At 39.4% G+C, this 18,280-nt stretch overlaps 1 protein-coding gene across 1 annotated transcript in view; it reads right to left on the bottom strand.

Annotated features, from left to right (window-relative positions):
* RASA3 (RAS p21 protein activator 3) overlaps positions 1 to 18,280 on the bottom strand; it is a 129,109-nt gene that overhangs the window by 52,726 nt on the left and 58,103 nt on the right. The window contains exons 4-5 of the mRNA XM_021545628.3: positions 15,763 to 15,857; positions 3,977 to 4,053 (exon numbers count right to left, since the gene is read on the bottom strand). Of these exons, the coding sequence (XP_021401303.1) occupies positions 3,977 to 4,053; positions 15,763 to 15,857 (172 nt within the window). The remainder of the gene's footprint in view (positions 1 to 3,976; positions 4,054 to 15,762; positions 15,858 to 18,280) is intronic.

Here is an 18,280-nt window from a genome sequence, read left to right as displayed (position 1 = left end):
GTGGTCAGCAGGCTGTATATCTGCTTTCCCTGTATGGTGTGAACATACACATCAAGAACCTGCATCTCAAGTCCTGTAACTGGGGTACAGGAGACTTATGGGGGCCAGTCACAAGGACCACCAGGTTTTGCACCAGGTCCCACAGGGTGTGCCCACAAGTAGCAAACCTTTCCCAGAAGGAGCATCCCAAGTGAGAGCTGTGGTTCTTGCAGAGTATGACAGAAGAAGTTGCTAGGGGTCACAAGCAGTGTGAACATGGTGTCTACATCTGTACTGTCAATGTAACTTTTAAATCCACTAACGCTTCACCTTTTAATCTCTTTTGCAGGGATTCAGTCCAGGAGATTGTGCTGTAGCAGCTGGCTGAGACTATGGCCTCTGATGGAGCACAAGAGCTTAGTGGTTTAAGACTAAATGAAAGTACTGAATGCTTCCTAAGGAGAAGCTATTAGGTAACAGTTTTTGAACTGAATCTTTTACTTCCTCAGCAGGGGTAAGGAAGCACACTTGCCTTTTGCATTTTTTAATAATCTACTACTTGATGTTCAAGAGCTCAGCAGTTAAATATTTTAATTTACCCTTCCATTCAAATTAATTTTTCCATTCATTCATCCAGCTGACTCTGTTCACAGCATGCTCCACAGGACTGCAGGCTGGCTCAGACCCAGCTGCTTTCCAGGCTTTCTGGAATGCAGAGGTGGCAGCAATATGAACAGACTCAGAGGGCACACTGATAGAGACCTATGGGTAAGCTCATATCTTCTGGAGAGGTAAAAATGGTTCTTAATTGGGCCAAGTCTTCATTTAGCCTACACACATGGTCTTTGAAAACAAGCACTACTCTGGGGCTTAAAAAGCAAGTGTCTCTAAGGTATTTTTAAACAGCTGTCCACTGGATGCAGCTTTTGTTCTCCCTACAAACCTGAATTATTCCACCAGTTATGTGTATGAGGGATTTTGCAGGGTAGTGTTCATCTCTGCAGCTAAATGTTTCATTTAAAACAAACTATATATTTTTTAAACAAAATCAATGACATTCACAAGACAAGCATTAGATTCACCAGAACAAGTCCGTTTTTGGGATTAAGTGATTCTAGATTCTTGCTTATACTTTTACAGCCTTGTTTTATTTGCTCACTGTAACATCCACAAGATATTTACAACAAAATCAGTTATTTTCACAACACTCAATTGGAACCTGCACTTCCCTAGAACACCTAGTCTCTTCTTTGCACTCATGACCTACCTCTAACAAAGGTTCTGCCTCTCCTGCTCTCCTTGCTGGCAAATTCCAGCTACAAAGGCATTTAGCTGAGCATTGCTTAATTACTACAGTCTTTTCTTACAGACTGAAGCACTAGAATCAACATGTCTATGAACAAACCCGCAAGAGATTTCAGATCATGTGGAAAAATATTAAGAGCTGCAGTTTGCTGTAGACCTTCCTAAAGCAAGCAGTGTGGCATGAAGAAAATGCTGGACTACATTCTGAAGTGCTTTTTTTTCACCCCCACATGTAAACATTCCCCTTCATCATTCCCTTCTTTCTCACAGCTAAGACAGATGGTCATGAAATCCTGCATCAACAGAACTCCATACTCTAGAAACATTCTTCTTTCCCAATTTTTTTATTTGAACTGCTAAGCTCTACTGTCACCACTCAAATACAACTAAATGTGGAAGCTAGATAAAGCCAGAGTGTCCAGAACAGATACCAAAGAGAAGGTGGCAATGGGAAAAGACAGTTTCAGCAGACAAAAGCTTACTTGAGCTCTGATTCTCAAATTTTGTTTCTAAGACACCTGGGCTCATTATGATTCAGTGGATAAAACCTCATGATTTTTATACACATTGTAGCTTATATACTGAACAATACCTAGCAAATCATGGTTACAGAATGCTTCACAAGCTAATCTAAGTTTTTTTATCTGCTTTGTAGAAAGTTAATGAAATAGTCTTCAAATCGAGAATATATAAGCAAAAATTTGAATAAATATTTAAAAGCTGTCTGGCCAAAAGAATAGAAAGCTAGAAATCACACTGTTAAAGTAGTCATTGCCTTACTGCTAATCATGAAGCAAGAAGCTGCATGTATTACATATTAAGAAGGACGTTTTCAGACACATATTTCTAGCATTTCTAGGAAGTTCACGGAAAAATCCATTGGTGTTATAATTTTACAGAGTCTCACTTAACCGAGGACAAAACTTTTAAAAGACAGCTGGCTGTGGTATGACACACTCTGTCAAAATAAAACAAACAAAGGCAAGCACTTCTGAAGGTCCTTATGTACACCTCCTAACTGTTCAAAACAGATGAGACCAGAAGGGCATTTCAGTTAATCTGTTTGCAGAATCACAGACATCACAGGATTTCAACCCACAATGAGGGTTCAAAGGATAAGGATGGAATGCTCTGTGGCTGTATCACTTCTAAGGAGTACAGCACAAACTTTCAGAAAGGCCAAAGCCAAAAAAAACCTCAGTGTGGTAACCAGGACAACTGTGCCCCTTTTCCCTGTCTAAACACACTATCCTCCAGGCTAGCTTCAAGGAAAGTCCAAGCTCAGTAATAAATCCACTGTCCTGTATGTCACACACATATTCCTCTCTCACAAAGAAATTGCCTTTTCCCACTTCTATTTCACCCTGTCCTACAACTCCTTAGGACCAATATCACTGCAAGCAACACTTAAACAAAAGATGCCAGTCTAGGACTTGGTAGATACAGGTTTGAGCTCTGGTTTCTCAGAATGTGTGTGACCATTATCACCTGGTCATATTCAAATTGTGCAAAGGAGAACAACATAATGAGAGTCCTCAGGTATCAGCTAGAGGAAGGCTGGGCCCTCGAGGTGGTGCACAGCTATACTGACATAGTAATTTTTGTTCTCAAAGAAGTTCAGCTGTGTTCCAGCAGCATTGTGCCCTGGTTAACAAATTCACTGGAGCTCAGAGACTCCACAGCAACTTGCAGCAGACCATCCCCTGGTAGTTGCTCTGCCTCATGAGAGCAGACTGCAGAGAGGAAGAGGTCAAATGTACTTGCTGTAGAGCTCTGGTAGGACCTGCATGGCCAGAGGGTACATGCACAGGCAGGCAGGACCACTTACCTCAGCACATCCTCATATCAAGAGTGGGCCTACAGTGATGGAGGTCACCACATGGGTCACCTTCATTTGTTAACAGGTCCTGGATGTAAAGACTACCAGAACAAAGCCTTAGCAAAGACAGCAACAAAATTACATTAAATACTGGTTGGAAAATTGGGCTGGTCAGAACTTCCCTAGCAGCGTATTTAGCATATTGACATGACTGCCAAACAACTAGAAGTGTATGGTGCCAGCAGTCTGATTTTGACAGCTCTTCTGCCAGAGAACACAATGCATTCCTCACAGAAGTCAACCAGCTCTGCCACTGCTCCCGAGGTAACGTGAAAGGCTTTGGTGTGGCCAGAGAGCAATGGTCTTCCAGACTCCTCCTCAGAGGACAGAGAAATCTTTATTGCCATTTGAGTCCTGTGTCATCTCTGTTCCAACTTGAGTGAGACTGGATGGCCGATTCTGAGGCTGCCTTAGTAAGTGATAGCAAACTTTTGTTTTAAGTCAGCTCTGCAACACTCTCACCACATAAGTTGTGCTACAAATTTACTTAGCTGGTAAGATCCTTAATGCAAATTAGAAGGACATTAATATTACCCTTTGATGTCTTTTTAGAATTTATGCCATGACTAAACTGGATAAGGGATTTATTAACATTTAAGGCTATTAGGAAGAAAATTACATAGATTATGTAGAGAAGGAAAAGGAAAAATAAAAAATCTCACACCCTATAAATTAATAAGGATATTTCTGATTAAGAACATTTAATGTCCAAATAAATGTGTTGATTCCTCCAACTATTTTTGAATTAAGCACTGCATACTGTTTGCAATCAGTCTATTTCTCATAATTTCACAGCTACATTTCAAGTCCTACCGTGTTGCGAGCTTGTGGCAGACAACACCAGTGTCTGTTATGACTTCACTCAGTCTCAGCTCCAGATGGACCTTCCCCTGAAACACACCAAAAACACCACAGGAAAAGTTAGTTTTATGCATAGGCAGTCACACCATTCTAACTTCAACCAAAGCATGCCAGTTTGCGCAAATAATTCCAGGAGAAGGCTAAAGATTAAATAAGAGCTGTATAGCTAAGATCTTTCTATGGCCAGAGAATTCAGACTAGTAGTCCTTCAACTAAATTTGGGTGCATAATTCCCACCATTATCTCTGTAAGTTGAACTAATTGAAGGATTTGGAGTGTCCATGGTCTGACACAGAAATGTTGTGTTGAAGTTGCAATTAGCATTTTAAATATTAAGCAAGTATCTGCAACACTATCATTAAAAATGATATCACAGAAGTGTTACAAATTAACAAAGTGTTACAAATTAATGTTTTAATTAGCATACATGTTTAAAACATTACAAAAATAAAATCTATTAAGCAATATAAATTGTAAGACAAGTATCAATAAAAGTATCTCAAACAACTATTAAAAAAACACAAATATTGTTCAGTCATATTGCTAGCATTCATAGCATGTACTCTTACAGAGTCTTCAACTCCTTACCATCACATCAGTTATTATGACTTGGACCAAAATATTATCCTTCAATATGCTAAGAAAATAAAGACAAACATGAATACTAGCTGCATTCCTTTTATTAATTTCATTATATTTCAAAATGCGAGTAGCCACTCCCACTGACAAAAACTCAGCATCACTTTTACAGTGTGTACACAGTAAACACAAAACACATTTTGTTATTGACCAAATCTGACATGCCAGCAGTGCCCAGTCATCCTCTCCAAATTATCATACCCAAAACCGAGTCTTTCATTTTCATTACTCTCCCCTCCACCTTTTGTACTAAAGGATGCTAAAATCCACCCTACTGATTAGTCACAGTTCTAATGTGGGTATCATCTTCACTCCAAATTACACAAAATTCTTTTGCCACCCCTTTTATAAGATCTTCCAGATTCAACCTTTGCTCTTTTTGCACAGGACCAAAACTCTTTCCAGTGACTTCCCTATCTCTTGTGACTAGTTACTACAACCTCCTGCTCTATGGCGATGTCTGTCCTAGGTAACAGAGTAGAATGAAGATGGAACTCCGGCCTCAAGTTGCACCTGCGCTGCTAAGACTCCCTTTCCCTACAGCAGATTTGTCTGGACAAAAGCTGGTGAAGGTAGGTCAAAGCACAGCAAGGAGTGCAGCAATAATTTACGAGCATGGACACACAGAAGTGCAGTCCAAAGTCATTCCTTGGTCCTCTCAAGTAAAGAAGCAGAAACAGTGGACTCAGTGCCTGAATACTTGCCCTGAAGACACCTATGAGGAATTCTGTTTCTAACTGCTACAGTAATTTCCTCCCCTTCCTAGTGTATACCCCTTATTCAGTACCATTCTTTCTGCACTACCTTGAATGTACACTTTGTGCCTTCACTCCCCAAACCTTTACTGTCTACTTATAACTTCAGTATTCTGAGTCAGTAACACTTTTTCCTGTCTGAGGGCTGGGACACAGACCTTTCAAGTACACGTGGCAGACGATACTGGTCTTCATCCAGAAAACATGAAAGAAACCCTCTCTAATTGAAGACAAGCTCTTCAATCTGTATAAAGTTGCAGAGGCACCACAGCTGCTGACTGGCATTTTGAACAGGAAAGAACCCAGATGAGTGTGTGAGTTTCAAACTTCTGCTGTGTATTTTTTGCATAATTTTAAACAAAATAATTAAACCACAACCATCCCCAATGCAAAAACCAAACACTGCATTCAGCTGTCACTCCTGGTTTGTGTTTCAGTGACACAGGTATCCTCCTTCACCCTCGTCAGTGTGTGCCAAAGTTGGCATCTGTCATTGTCTTCCAAACTGAAGCCTGCCCTCATGCACAAGAGCAGGACTTCTCTGCACAAATGCATAAAGCCACTTCCAGACCCAGCTCTTTAGGACTTAGTACCACTGCAATGCCTACTGTAGCTGTACATGACAGTGGCTAGGCACATGATCAGCTAAGAACTCTGCTTAAGCAGAACAGCTTTCTTGCTTTTGTTTTACTGTATTTTCCTTACTCTTCAATGTTCTCTGTCCCACTGGCAACAGATTCTATTACAGGTCTCTGGAGAATAAATTTAAATTACGAACATGCAAAACCCTCTACTGCTATCTTTGTTGATATCCTGCTAACTACCAAAGAAATCAACATTAATGTAAGTTTTGAAGAAATTAAGAGACAAGAACAGAGATTTGGCAACTCAGAAAATATTCCTCTGTAGAAAAATAGCAAGGTATACAAATGTTTTTATAGACCTATTTCTGCTGGTCTTAAATACGAGACCAACACTTCAAGAAAGAATGCTTCAATGCACTTAGAAGAGTCTGAGAGCAAACTGGCCATTTGCTCAACCTCACACAGACTGAATAAAATGGAAACTCATTTCAGAAATTAAGTTGAAAAAATTATTTTAAAAAATCAGCAGTATTTCACACATTTTTCTAGGTACATTAAGCAGAAAATGATAGTCATGCCTCTCATGGGCTAAAAGCCAATTTTTCTTGTAGCTTTCATCTCTCTGTTGTGAAAGCTTTGAAAATGGTCAGCTGCTCCAAAAGGGACTCCAATCTTCCTACAGCAAAAAAGAGGTAATAGGATCACTGGGACCAGCAAACTACATCTATTCCAAAACACCTTCCAGTGTTTTACTTCCAGTTAAAAATGCAAATACCTTGAAATAAGGCTACAGTAACACTGTAATTTACAGAAAATGTTACTCTTACATAAACACAACGCTTTTCCCCAAATCAATTATACCATTATGCAAAACATAAGAATTCATATGAATAGATTCACTCCTGAGAAATGGCATTAGTTGGGCTTAGAAAATACTAAATAATTTATTTTGCAAAAGGAAGACAAAAAACTGCAATAAATCAGTATCATAAGATCAAAAGTTAATCTAATCAACAAGAAAGAAGGTCAACCTATAATGGATTGATTACACGTACCACAGAAACAGACAACTGCCATGATCTTTGACAGTTTTAAGAAAGAAATTAATACTTTTATTATTAGAAGAACTACTGCAATAATAGCAAGAGTATATTATTGTAGTAGATCTGCAGAGTTTACAAGCAGGAAAGATTAGACAATGCAACAGAAAAAAAAAAAAATCCACTTTACCAAAAGCTGAAACAGTGGCTTCATCTTGCTCAGAGAGAATCCCTCCTTTGGAGCCAGGGATTGAGGCTATTCTCAGTCCTGCATTAGAAGGCTATAATGCTTTCTTTTTTCTGAGAAAAAATCTGGAGGTTTGGCAATTCTGAAGTAGCACATATTGATTACTCAAGACATTTCCATTAACAAATATATCTCAGGGTGTTCCTAGAAGCAGCTATGCTTATTAGCACAATCTTCTCCTTTGGAATGGTAGGACCCCTTTTCAAGGAACAAGCTGAAGGCGTGCCAGTTCAACTGCTGAACACTTCCTTTTCCATCAGCTCCTGCTGGTATGGAGGGCGGGCTCACAGGTCACACCTCCTTCCTAACCACATCTACCAACACATAATGGGGCCAGCCAGCTTCCAGTTTTCAATTATTGATTACAGAAGCCATTGGATTACTGAATTTCTTGTAGGGAATCAGACAGTACTCAAAAGGAAATCAGCAACAAAAAAACTTTTGAAAGGCCTTACTGAGGAAAACACAAATTATACAATGCCTGTTAAATATAATCTTTACTACACATTCTGTTATCTGAAAACAAAACTGAAACTGATTGCAAGTTGTCAAAGAAAAGAAAAAGCAGACTCAAAGTCCTAGTTTTATAGATACAGGGAAAGCCTGTATCCAACTATCTCCTTTCTGCCTGGAATGAAACCATGAGCCACTGTGGATTGAAGCACCAGAAAACAGTTATAAAGCAAATAAAAGTACACAAATCCTACTTAATTGTATTACATTTCCAGCAGTTGCAAATTTGTGGTTTAATTTAACCGCAGTACTTTGAAGGAGAAGAAAATGCACGACCACAGATTATCCTAAAGTTACTCATGACAAAGTTCTGCCATCCTGGCATAAAGTAGTTTTAGCATCCTGAGCAAGGCCTCAGAGGCAGTGTCTGCAAAGGTCACCAGGACACCACTAGTTAAACGCACTCATTTTGCCCTGGAATCTGACACACCCCACCTGAAGCAGCCATTGCAAATTCAAATGCAACATCCAACCCAGCTTAAAACAGATGCAATCTGTTTTCTCAGAGAAATATTTATGAAAAAAGCACTGACAAACACTGATAGGAACTTCTGTGCCTATCTGAGGCTCTAGAAGATGCACAGAAGACTGTCAGTCTGCCTAAAGTTCAACACAGGAGCCAAATCTACCCGAATTTCCTACATCATTTTAAAGCAAGTATCAGCCAGGCCACCAATCTTTTTGTTACTATCAAATTCTTAGAAATCTTTCGTGTTTTAAAATCAAAGGAAAAGAACAAGTCTTCCCTGATTTTAAACAAAATCAGAAAATATTCTGTTTGCTTGAATATTAAGTATCAGGTCAATAGGCTTAATATCCAGGGCTCACACAGCATAATTCACTTCTACAAATGAACAAAAGTTGATATAAAAAAATTCCTAAATAGGCATTTGTTCCTATTAAACCTGCTGGACAAGAGGTTCGTGGTCACCCACCTTTCTACTTCTCACTAGCCTACCCAATTTTGCTGGAAACTTCCCCCTCCAAGGTGGGAAGTTGAAAGTTCTTCCAAACATTTATTCCATATGGGGACACTTTTCCCAACACAACTCAACTCTGCTCATTGCTCAGTAGAATAGGAAGAGGGATGGGGAACAATTTTGGTTCCTTACTCTTCATCCTGCTGGTAGAGTGTGACTGCAAGCAGTCTCACCCCAGCTCCTGGAGAAGGAGGGATGAGATGTAACAGACATGAGCTGTAGGAGAGGACTAGGCTAAGCAGGTGACATGAGCCACAGCTCAAGAGTGACTCATGTCAGCACTGCATTTTTCTTTTTGAATCTCGCTTCAGGACTATGATAACACTGGTGAGTTGGTTCATTTTCCCTTGCTCCAAATTGTCTGGAGAAGTGAGCATTGGAAGAACTCAGCACTGCACAGAGATCACTTCAAATGGGAATAACCTGTGCCATTGTTCAGTCTTTCCAAATTTTATTTCAGAATGTTATTAGGCAGATCATGTCTACTCTGAAACCTTTTTAGCCAACTTCCCAAGAAGTCACTTTCTGCCATCAGTAAAACTTAAAAGCAAACAAGAAAACCGAGCCAAACCCTAAGGGCTCACTAAATGCTGCCCTTCAGGGAGTGTGAGAGGAAAGATCAAGGGTACAGCTACTGCTCTAGGTAAATTCAGCCCTGCAGTATTATCAGCAGTCTCACATAAGGTCAGGCCTAACAGCAGGTCTGAGAGCTGGAGTAAGAAGGAGTTTGTTTGCTGTCTGCATTTGCTGCTTGTAACAGCTGCTCCTTCCTTTAGAAGAGGGCAGCAGGCGGCTGGGAAAGGTCTAAGGATCATACTAGAGATCACAGCCTGCCTGCTGGACCACACAGCAGCTCACAAGAAACTGGAACAAAATCTAGCTGATTGCTGAGGAAAGCGCAGCAGCTCTATTCAGCACTGCACGGGTTCATAAATGCTAAACAAAGCAGAACTGATACCTGCTTGCTCTCCATATGTGCAAGCATGTCAGAATTGCTCAGGAACTGGCAAACAACTTCACATGGCATAACGTTAATCTTCCTGTTTCTCTAAAGGAAGAATACTGCCATATGGTCAAAATCCTCAAAATTAATAATATTTTCTTCTCAAATAGTTTGATGGGATATAATACATAGATGTTGTAAGTGGAAGAGTTTCCCTTCCCCTGACTAATTATGTTCTGCAGATAAAGCCCCATGTATGTTACTTTAGAACCATGTACACTCATTGTTGAGTAGTAGGTGCTCCTCACCACATCATGTTACAGATCAGCTTTTGAAAAGTAATAGACCAAAACTGGATTAGCCGTCTTAGCCCTTTGTGCTGTTAAGTCTGAATACTGTGCTCTTACACTCACATGGGAAGTCTTGCCACAAATCAGGATCTGGTCAATAGCTGCTCTTTCCCTTTACCACAAACATCATTTACCATTGCTGATGCATGGTTCAGTTGTCTCAAGTAATTTTGTCAGTTGGCATTTAGCCTTGAGATTCTCCCCACCCTATCAAAACAGGCATGTAATCTCTCTTTAAAACAACTAGAAGATAGAAGCCTAAGTGCCACTGTTCAAAACATAGAGGGTAGCACCCATTTATTTCCTGTTTGTGGTAGAAAGCTGATACCAAACCAGGAAGCAGCTTCTTCTTTTTACAATTTGCATTTACCCATACTTACAGTAGGCTGTACAAAACGCATCAGTGACTCATTTTTATACTAGATCTATTTAAGTACCTACACAAAGATAGTAAATATCAATGTTCGACAGTGGGCATGCAATGCTCTTAAAACTAAGATAAACTTCTCCATCACACAAGACTTAATGAAGAGCTAATCAAAAAGCCTGTGGTAAAACCTTGGCTCTGAAGAACTCATTGCAAAACTCTCACTCCAGGAAGGGCAAGATTTCATTCACAAAGCCTGACACTTGGAATACATTCAATGGGAAGGTGCTGACAAAAAGTAAACTTTTTCTTGAGTACCACACCATGCCTCAGCTAGATTCTTCTAGCTAATATACAAGCAGTATTTCAGAGCCAGTAGTTATGTCAAGGAAGACAAGAGGATTTTAGGTGTACTCTCCAAACATACCTATAAATAAGGTTTCCCACTAATGAAGTATAGTACACCACATGACACAGTCCATACTCAAGAACAGGCATGTTTAATCAACAATAGTCAGAGGCCTGCATAGACAAAATACTAATGTGGTAAAAGGAAGAGGAAAAGCTTTTGGTGTCTGAAAAAAGTACTTAACATCAGTTAATCTTTGGCACAAACACTGAGTACAGAAGGTTAAAATGTGAGACAATTTGTTTCCTCAGTGTTGGTTATCTGCCCTTTACATGCCTTTTATTTTTATTAAGTTGATAGTCAAACAGATATCTCAGACACATCAAAGTTCTTATGAGAAGGAAGGGGAAATGAGCAATTATCAAGTTTTTGTCAGACTTTTTTTGCCCCAACAATGACTTTACATAAGACCTTGAGCATAATGGCTTTGGAAAAGCATTCTATCATTTAGAACTGAGAACTCAGCTGTAAAAGGACAGGACTATTTCATATCTGTCAATGAGATGGAGGAAGTAACTCAAAGCGTACTTGAAAAAGGGAACTTGTAAAACAAGAGCCTACACAGGAAAACATGTCAGAATAATCTCTTTGCAAGTCCCTCCACTTTAGCATATACTGACAACATGATTTTGAGTATGTTGATGTATAGAGATATTAATCAGAATAGCTATGGATCTTTAACCACTTCACTGATTACAATGTACACAAAGACCATTTAGGCAGCGAAGCTCAAACTTCACAAAACAGACTTGAACTATGAACTTAATGTGAAAAAATATTAAGGAGAAAAACCACTCAAAACCAGGAAAGGCCTTTTAAAGACTGCATGTGCACTTGGGCTTAAATTCCACTGAGAACACATGGACCACTGAGAGCATCTGTCATCTACAGCCCTAGGCAAATATCTGAATCAGTTACTGTTGGGTAAACTTCCTTCTGTGAAAAAAAGGAAAACATTCATGGATCAAAAATGAGGTACACACAATAGCATGGCTATTTTTGCTTCCAGACTTCAAAAAGTATGACAAAGATAATAGAGCAGGTCCTCAAAGACAAATTACTAGTAGAAAAGAAACATGTCCCACATAAGGTGTGCAACATCATGTTCCTACTGTCCTCAAGCAGCTTACAATGTTCTCTCCAATGCTGCTAGCCCCTCCTCTCCAGCTGAAGCTGCCTGATTTGCATTCAACTAGATTATGAACAAAGTTAAGCCATTTTCAGTAATGGCTCAATTCCTGTTCTACTTCTCACTAAAATACTTGGGCTCGTGTACTGTCAGCCACTGGGCATAGTACCGAGAATAATGGCTGCTGTCAACTTCCATTCTGTATTCTATAGAAGAAAACTTCTCAATCACATTTAACATTTTATTCTATATTTAAAAAGGAAATATTCAGGTATCATGTCATTTCATATTTGTATGCCAGACACAAATACAAGATGAAGTTTCATCATTTGTTCTTTACAGAGCATCTCAAAGTTAGCCACCTAGAGCACAATTGCTGTTTCATAACCCAGCTATTCTCAACAGCATCCAGGCTATCCACTGACAGGACTAGAGCAGACTATGCAAGGTGTTATCTTCAAACTATTGAGAGCAAAACCAGCCAGTAAAATGTGGGGGCATTGATGTACCAACAGAGTAAAAGCCTGTCAGCTTCAAGGGGCAGCTACAGCCCACTGCTGACTGACACAGCACTGTGCTCTGGTAGCTACTGCTTTCCACTGACTAGGGCAAAGGGAAGTTCAGATGCACCTGATGATGCTGATTATCTCTCTAGGTAGGTTTGCTAGACCAAATGGTGAACCAAACCCACAAAAAGGTTTGGGTGGGTTGTAATGCCTGTTCTGCATCTGTGGGCTGAGCAGCTGCAGTCCCACCTCTACTGCTCCATGTGAGACAGAACACAAGGTGCTGGTGAGATCACAGGCCTCTCAGCAGCACTCAGCCCAGACATACAATGCTCTCATTTTTTCTGCAACATGAGCAATCATGCCAGACTCCTTTACTTGCTGTCAAGCAATAAATGGAGGTGGCATTAAAGCATCTGACAGTAATATTCATATCTGTGTGGTATGACAATTACTGTAGTTCTGCTGTCAGTAACATCCTTATCTGCAATAAAATTTATGAAGCCATAATCACACTCCTGACAATACAAAGCACCTTTATAAGAGACTAAGAATTGGCAATGTTGTAAAAACCATAAAACTAGATTCAAAGTCTCAAGCTAAACACCTTGGAAACAATCTCCAGTAAAGTTATACAACATTAACACTTACTGATTTTTTGAAGTATACAGGAACTCATACAAATGAGGTACAAACCATGCTGAACAAAAGATTAAATTCCTCTCATTAAACTTCAGATAGCTCAAAATAATCAGTTCCTATACCACAAATGTTATCTCTAATTTCAAATCAGTCTTTCTGTTCCAAAAAAATGAAGTACTGCATCCCAGAAGTGGGCCACAAGAAACACAGCATCCAATATCATTAACATTTTAAAAATACATTATTTTTAAGGTGGTTTTCAGTTTCTGACTGTGCTGGCTGCTCTGCTTAAGGCTACACTGCTTCACACAGGGTAAAGGTAAGTCCCTCATCGGTTTATTGTTCTTACCCAGTTTCTTTCATATCATGGCCTAATGAATAAGAAATAATTAGAAACCTGGTTGCTTTTTAAATTTATCAATCTGACAGCATAACCCAAAGCAGTCACAATCTTTCTGACATTTACTCTCACTGTATTCAAAGTGTGGGAGCAACAATAGCTTACCTCAATAGAGCGCTGTGATGCATAACTAAGTAGCCACAAAGTGATCTACAACATGGAAAACAGTACTACAGCCACTGGCTGACAAAAGCAGAAGATGCAGGAATTTCCTGGCCTACAGCTCAATGTTTAATTCACTAGATTGCATTGGAAATACTGCTAGAATGATAAAACTACAATGATCGTTAGAAAAAATAGAATGATAGCTAGAATTATAGCTGCCACATTAAGACTGACTTTGTTCTAGTATTTGCATGATTCACTGAAAATGTTAGCTATTAAAAATTTCTTAAACTATTTTCTATAAAACTGGAACATTGTAAAAATACACATCATTAATACGAGTATTCTATTTTCCCTTACAAATCATGAAGTGCTGAGGACAACTGAGATACTGCAAATGTAAAAGATACAAACAAAAAATTTCATTTGGCTATCTTCACTTGCATAAGAATTCACATAAAATATTTACAAATTTGCTCCCACTGTTATGGAAAACCAAGCCCTCTTGCAGTCTCAACATAAAGACCAAGGAACATTTAAATAAATGGATAAAATCAGAGTATCATGTAAATCATATTTACACTACTAGTAATAAATGCTTATCATGGAGCCCAGAAACAGACTTTAAAAGTTGTGCTCTAGTATGGATGCAAACAGCAGAAGTGATAAACTACATAATTATGAACAGAGAACATGCTTCCAGCAAATCCTGTGCTCCTCATCACTCACAGCTAGAGCTGTCTGCACCTTACAACAGCAGTAACTGCTGCCCTGGAAAGCACCCTGGTCTAAAAAGCTTCCACAAATTCACTCTGTATAAATATTGTAACAAAACAAACAATGCAGAAGCTTATCTAAATATTGGCTTTCTTCAACTGATAAATTACAAAGGGAAAGTTTTCATATCCTACAGGAAATAAATGCTTATCTATTGTTCTAAAGGCACTGTCATAAGAGGCTTTGGGGTAAGAAGACAGGGACACTCCAGGGTAAACAGAATAGATCTTACAGTCAAAAGCCTGTTAAAAGCCTTTCCATCACCAGTGACACTGAAATGTAGCATTAAAGAGGATCAATATTTTACAAGAGAATGTCACAGGCTGAAGAGGCTTTCCTGAGGCTCTCTTTGTATCACATGCACAACAGTATACTATTTGTCTCTCCCAACAGAAAGAAAACCTAGTTTTGCATGTATTTTCACGTACACTTCACCATACATGACCACAATGTATGTTGGAATGTGTGTGCATTTTAAGTGTCATTTTCCACCCTGGTATGTGCAGACTTGCACACAGACTGGAAAGCCAAGACACAGTCTCTAACCCTACCATACAGCAGTATCTAAGAGGACTTTCCCCTTGCATTTATCTGAGACTTTTGCACAGGCCAGATATTCGTGTCTCCTCCTAAACAAATATTGTGGTTCAAAAGTGATCTGTAATATATACTTACAGGAGAAAAAAAAAGTAACTGGCATGGCATCCTGGTATATAATTTTGATTTCTTGCTTTGTTATAATGACTGTTTTCACAAGACCAAATGTCACAATAGAAAATAGAATCTGCTTCAAAAGAAAAGTACAGAAAGAGGACAGACACTGTGTATAAAAAATTCGCAAAATACCAAACCCTAAATGTAATTTAGGACTGAAGTAATACAATTATCAGCATTATCATTGTAGGGAAGAGGGCCTAGAGATCTGGCAAGGAAAGTTTTTCACATTTGAGATGTACTTGTTGCCATTCCTGTGGCAATCTGCCAACATAATTATTTTAAGCAGTACCTGCAGATACTACTTGCAAGATGGCTCCACTCCCCGAGGAATCAACTGTTATTTATAGGGCCTGAAGTTATTTGATACTTGAGATAAAGACACACTCCTTGTATCAGTGACCTGACAGTTCACATTGTTTTAATTATTTCTGTAGGCAGAATCCTGACCCCCAGTGATTTATGCACACTTGTAATCCACCCAACACTTTTCAGGTGGATAACCCAACCATACTAGTGGGCAATGCTTCCTTTCTGTAGGGAAGCAACACATCTGTCCCAGAGCTATGAAACCCATGAAACTGCCATGGCCTTGTTACAGATACTCTTTGCCAAGATATTTTTTTTAACCATCTCACCTGTACTTCTGAATCAGCATCAACATGCTGTAGTTGGAACCAGGTGTCTCTGTTATGATACTTCTGCAGATCTTCTTTCTGTATAGCCACCTTTCCTGAAATAAAACAAACCAGAAGCACAGTTTAAGACATGCCATAGCTCTACCAAGATATATTTCCATCAAAACCAAGTTGCAAAATATTGATTTAGGGCCTGTCCTATTCAATAAAGGCTTTAGAACAAGGAAAGATTTTTTTTGGGGAAATACTTCTTTACACAATACATAATGATGAGCATAATACTGATGGATCATGCAATTCTGATAAGCATCTTTTTCCACTGCATTTTGTGAATGACTTGGAAATTCCTGAAGTCTTACTCACCTAGCACAGTGAAGCACTGGATGCTATGGACAAGATTGTAAATATGCTTATAACAAAAATATTATTATTTCTCTGACATGCAATTAAACTTGTGGGAAGTAAAAGCTTGGAAACTGTTGCAGAGGTGTTTTTTTTTTTTTTTTTATGGCTGATGTCTTTAACAATCCCAAATTAAATGTTCCACACATATTATTGCCAACAATATTTCAGGATGAGCATTTCATTGTATAATTTTGTAGGAGAAGGAAAACAACTACAGATGTCAAGACTTCCATATCTGCATTTGTCAACCTCTCTCTCACTCAAATCTTTCAGACTTGGCATTACACAAGCCAGAACCACCCAAGGGCTATCCCTGACTCTAGAGAAAAGTCAGGGGGAATACCCACCCCAAAACACTGAAGAGTTTTAACTCTCATGTTTTTACACCCCTCTTTTTAAAACATTCTCCTGTTTTAAAACAAAAGCAAATTATCTGTTGTGGTAGGTTCCATAACAGCACCAGTTCCACGCTGTGAACTAAGAGCCCACGTGACTGTGAAGGGTAAATGCAGAAATTTCTGTCCTGCACAAGCTCTCTCAGACTGTATGTAAAGCACTCTCTGAGGAGCAGTCAAACTTTTTCCAAGCATCCTTCTTTATATACACAAAGCTGAGTGTGGCATGCCTGAGGAGCACATGACCCTCAGAAAGCTGCTTTGGGTTGGGTGGCTCCCCAGGCACTGAGCAAAGCAGCATGTTTGAAGTGAAAGAATCCAGGGCAGTCAGAGACACTGACAAGGCTTGAGGAAGCTGGGGTTTGGCAATGTGGCTGGGTAGACTTCTGCTGCTAAAGTGAGTTGCTCACATAAAGTTTGCAACCACTGCTTTGTCATAAAAACACATACTTCTTTAACCAAATGTTGTGAGATAAAATTCACCAATGGATATAGTTTTGTGAGAAAAAGAGTACCAAGGCTACCTAAATTTATGCAGTTTGACCAGATGTCAGTAATACATTACTCCAGCAAATGTTAACACATTTACAAAGGGAAAAAAAAAAAAAAAACCAAAAGAAAAAAGAAGAAAAAAAACCAAGAACACAAGATCAAAGACTACAAAAGTGGCAAACACAAATAAGTACCGTCCTTTCAAAAATCAAAAAGCTTACACAAGTCCTAGTGGCAAGTTATTACACACCAGCAGTCCCTCAATTTATGGCCTTTTCCTTTAGCTGGATGGCTTCCCCTAGCCCTCCTGTTTGCTGGGCTATACCCCATACCATGTGGCAGCTGCATTCTTCTGTCACCTCAGGCTGTTTCTGATGACAATTTCCAGATTTCCAGTCCCAGTTCCTAAACTATCCTGCCATTCTTTCACAACTGCCCTCCACAGTATCTGCCAGGGTTTCTGCTCTAGCTTCCCTTTCAGAATTTCTGACCCGTTATTTCTAAGTCTTGTTCATTCTGTCCTCAGCACCATCTTCTCACTGCTTGGCCTGCAGAGATCATCAGCTCCATCTCCTCTCAAACATCTAACTAGAAATTAACAAGGGAGATTCTATCGGATATGCGGAGCAAGCCACTTGAAACCTGCTGGTAAAGCAATATTTAAAATACACAAGCCTAGAAAATAATATGGCAGGAAGGGTAAATAAGACATCTGAACTGTGCTGAACAGAAGACACCAATTTATTCTGCTGGGAATCCATAGGATGACAACTGTGTTTTTAAAAAGCTTCTACTTTTATCCCCCAACCACAGTGGTTTGTGGGAAACCTAGTTTCTCTAAAACACTTTGAGAGGAAAACATTGAAATGCATGACCTTCCACTAATTGCTTTGGACCTCACTTGAAATTGTTTACTTTCACTGATTGCTATCCTCACTCTACCCTTTAATCTCTTGCAGAAATCCTCCACTCAACTGCAGCATTGCACACACTTTGCAAACACCATTGCACAGGCTTTGCAAACACCATCACCTGCCATCATCTCATTCAGAGTCACCTCCATGTAAGGAGTGCCTTGCAGAAAACTCGAGGATGGTTTCCCAATACCTGCATCTGTACGTGGCATAAATGGTGCGATCGCTGCCCCCCCTCTTCCAGCAGGGAAATCCACTGCTCCCTGCATGAAGGATGGCAGGGTAACCCAGATGGGGCTGGTCACAAAGTCA

This window comes from Lonchura striata, chromosome 2 (genome assembly GCF_046129695.1).
Source record: "Lonchura striata isolate bLonStr1 chromosome 2, bLonStr1.mat, whole genome shotgun sequence".
NCBI lineage: Eukaryota > Metazoa > Chordata > Aves > Passeriformes > Estrildidae > Lonchura > Lonchura striata.
The sequence above is the reverse complement of the archived record's forward strand: the minus strand, read 5'-3'. Positions and strand labels throughout refer to the sequence as shown.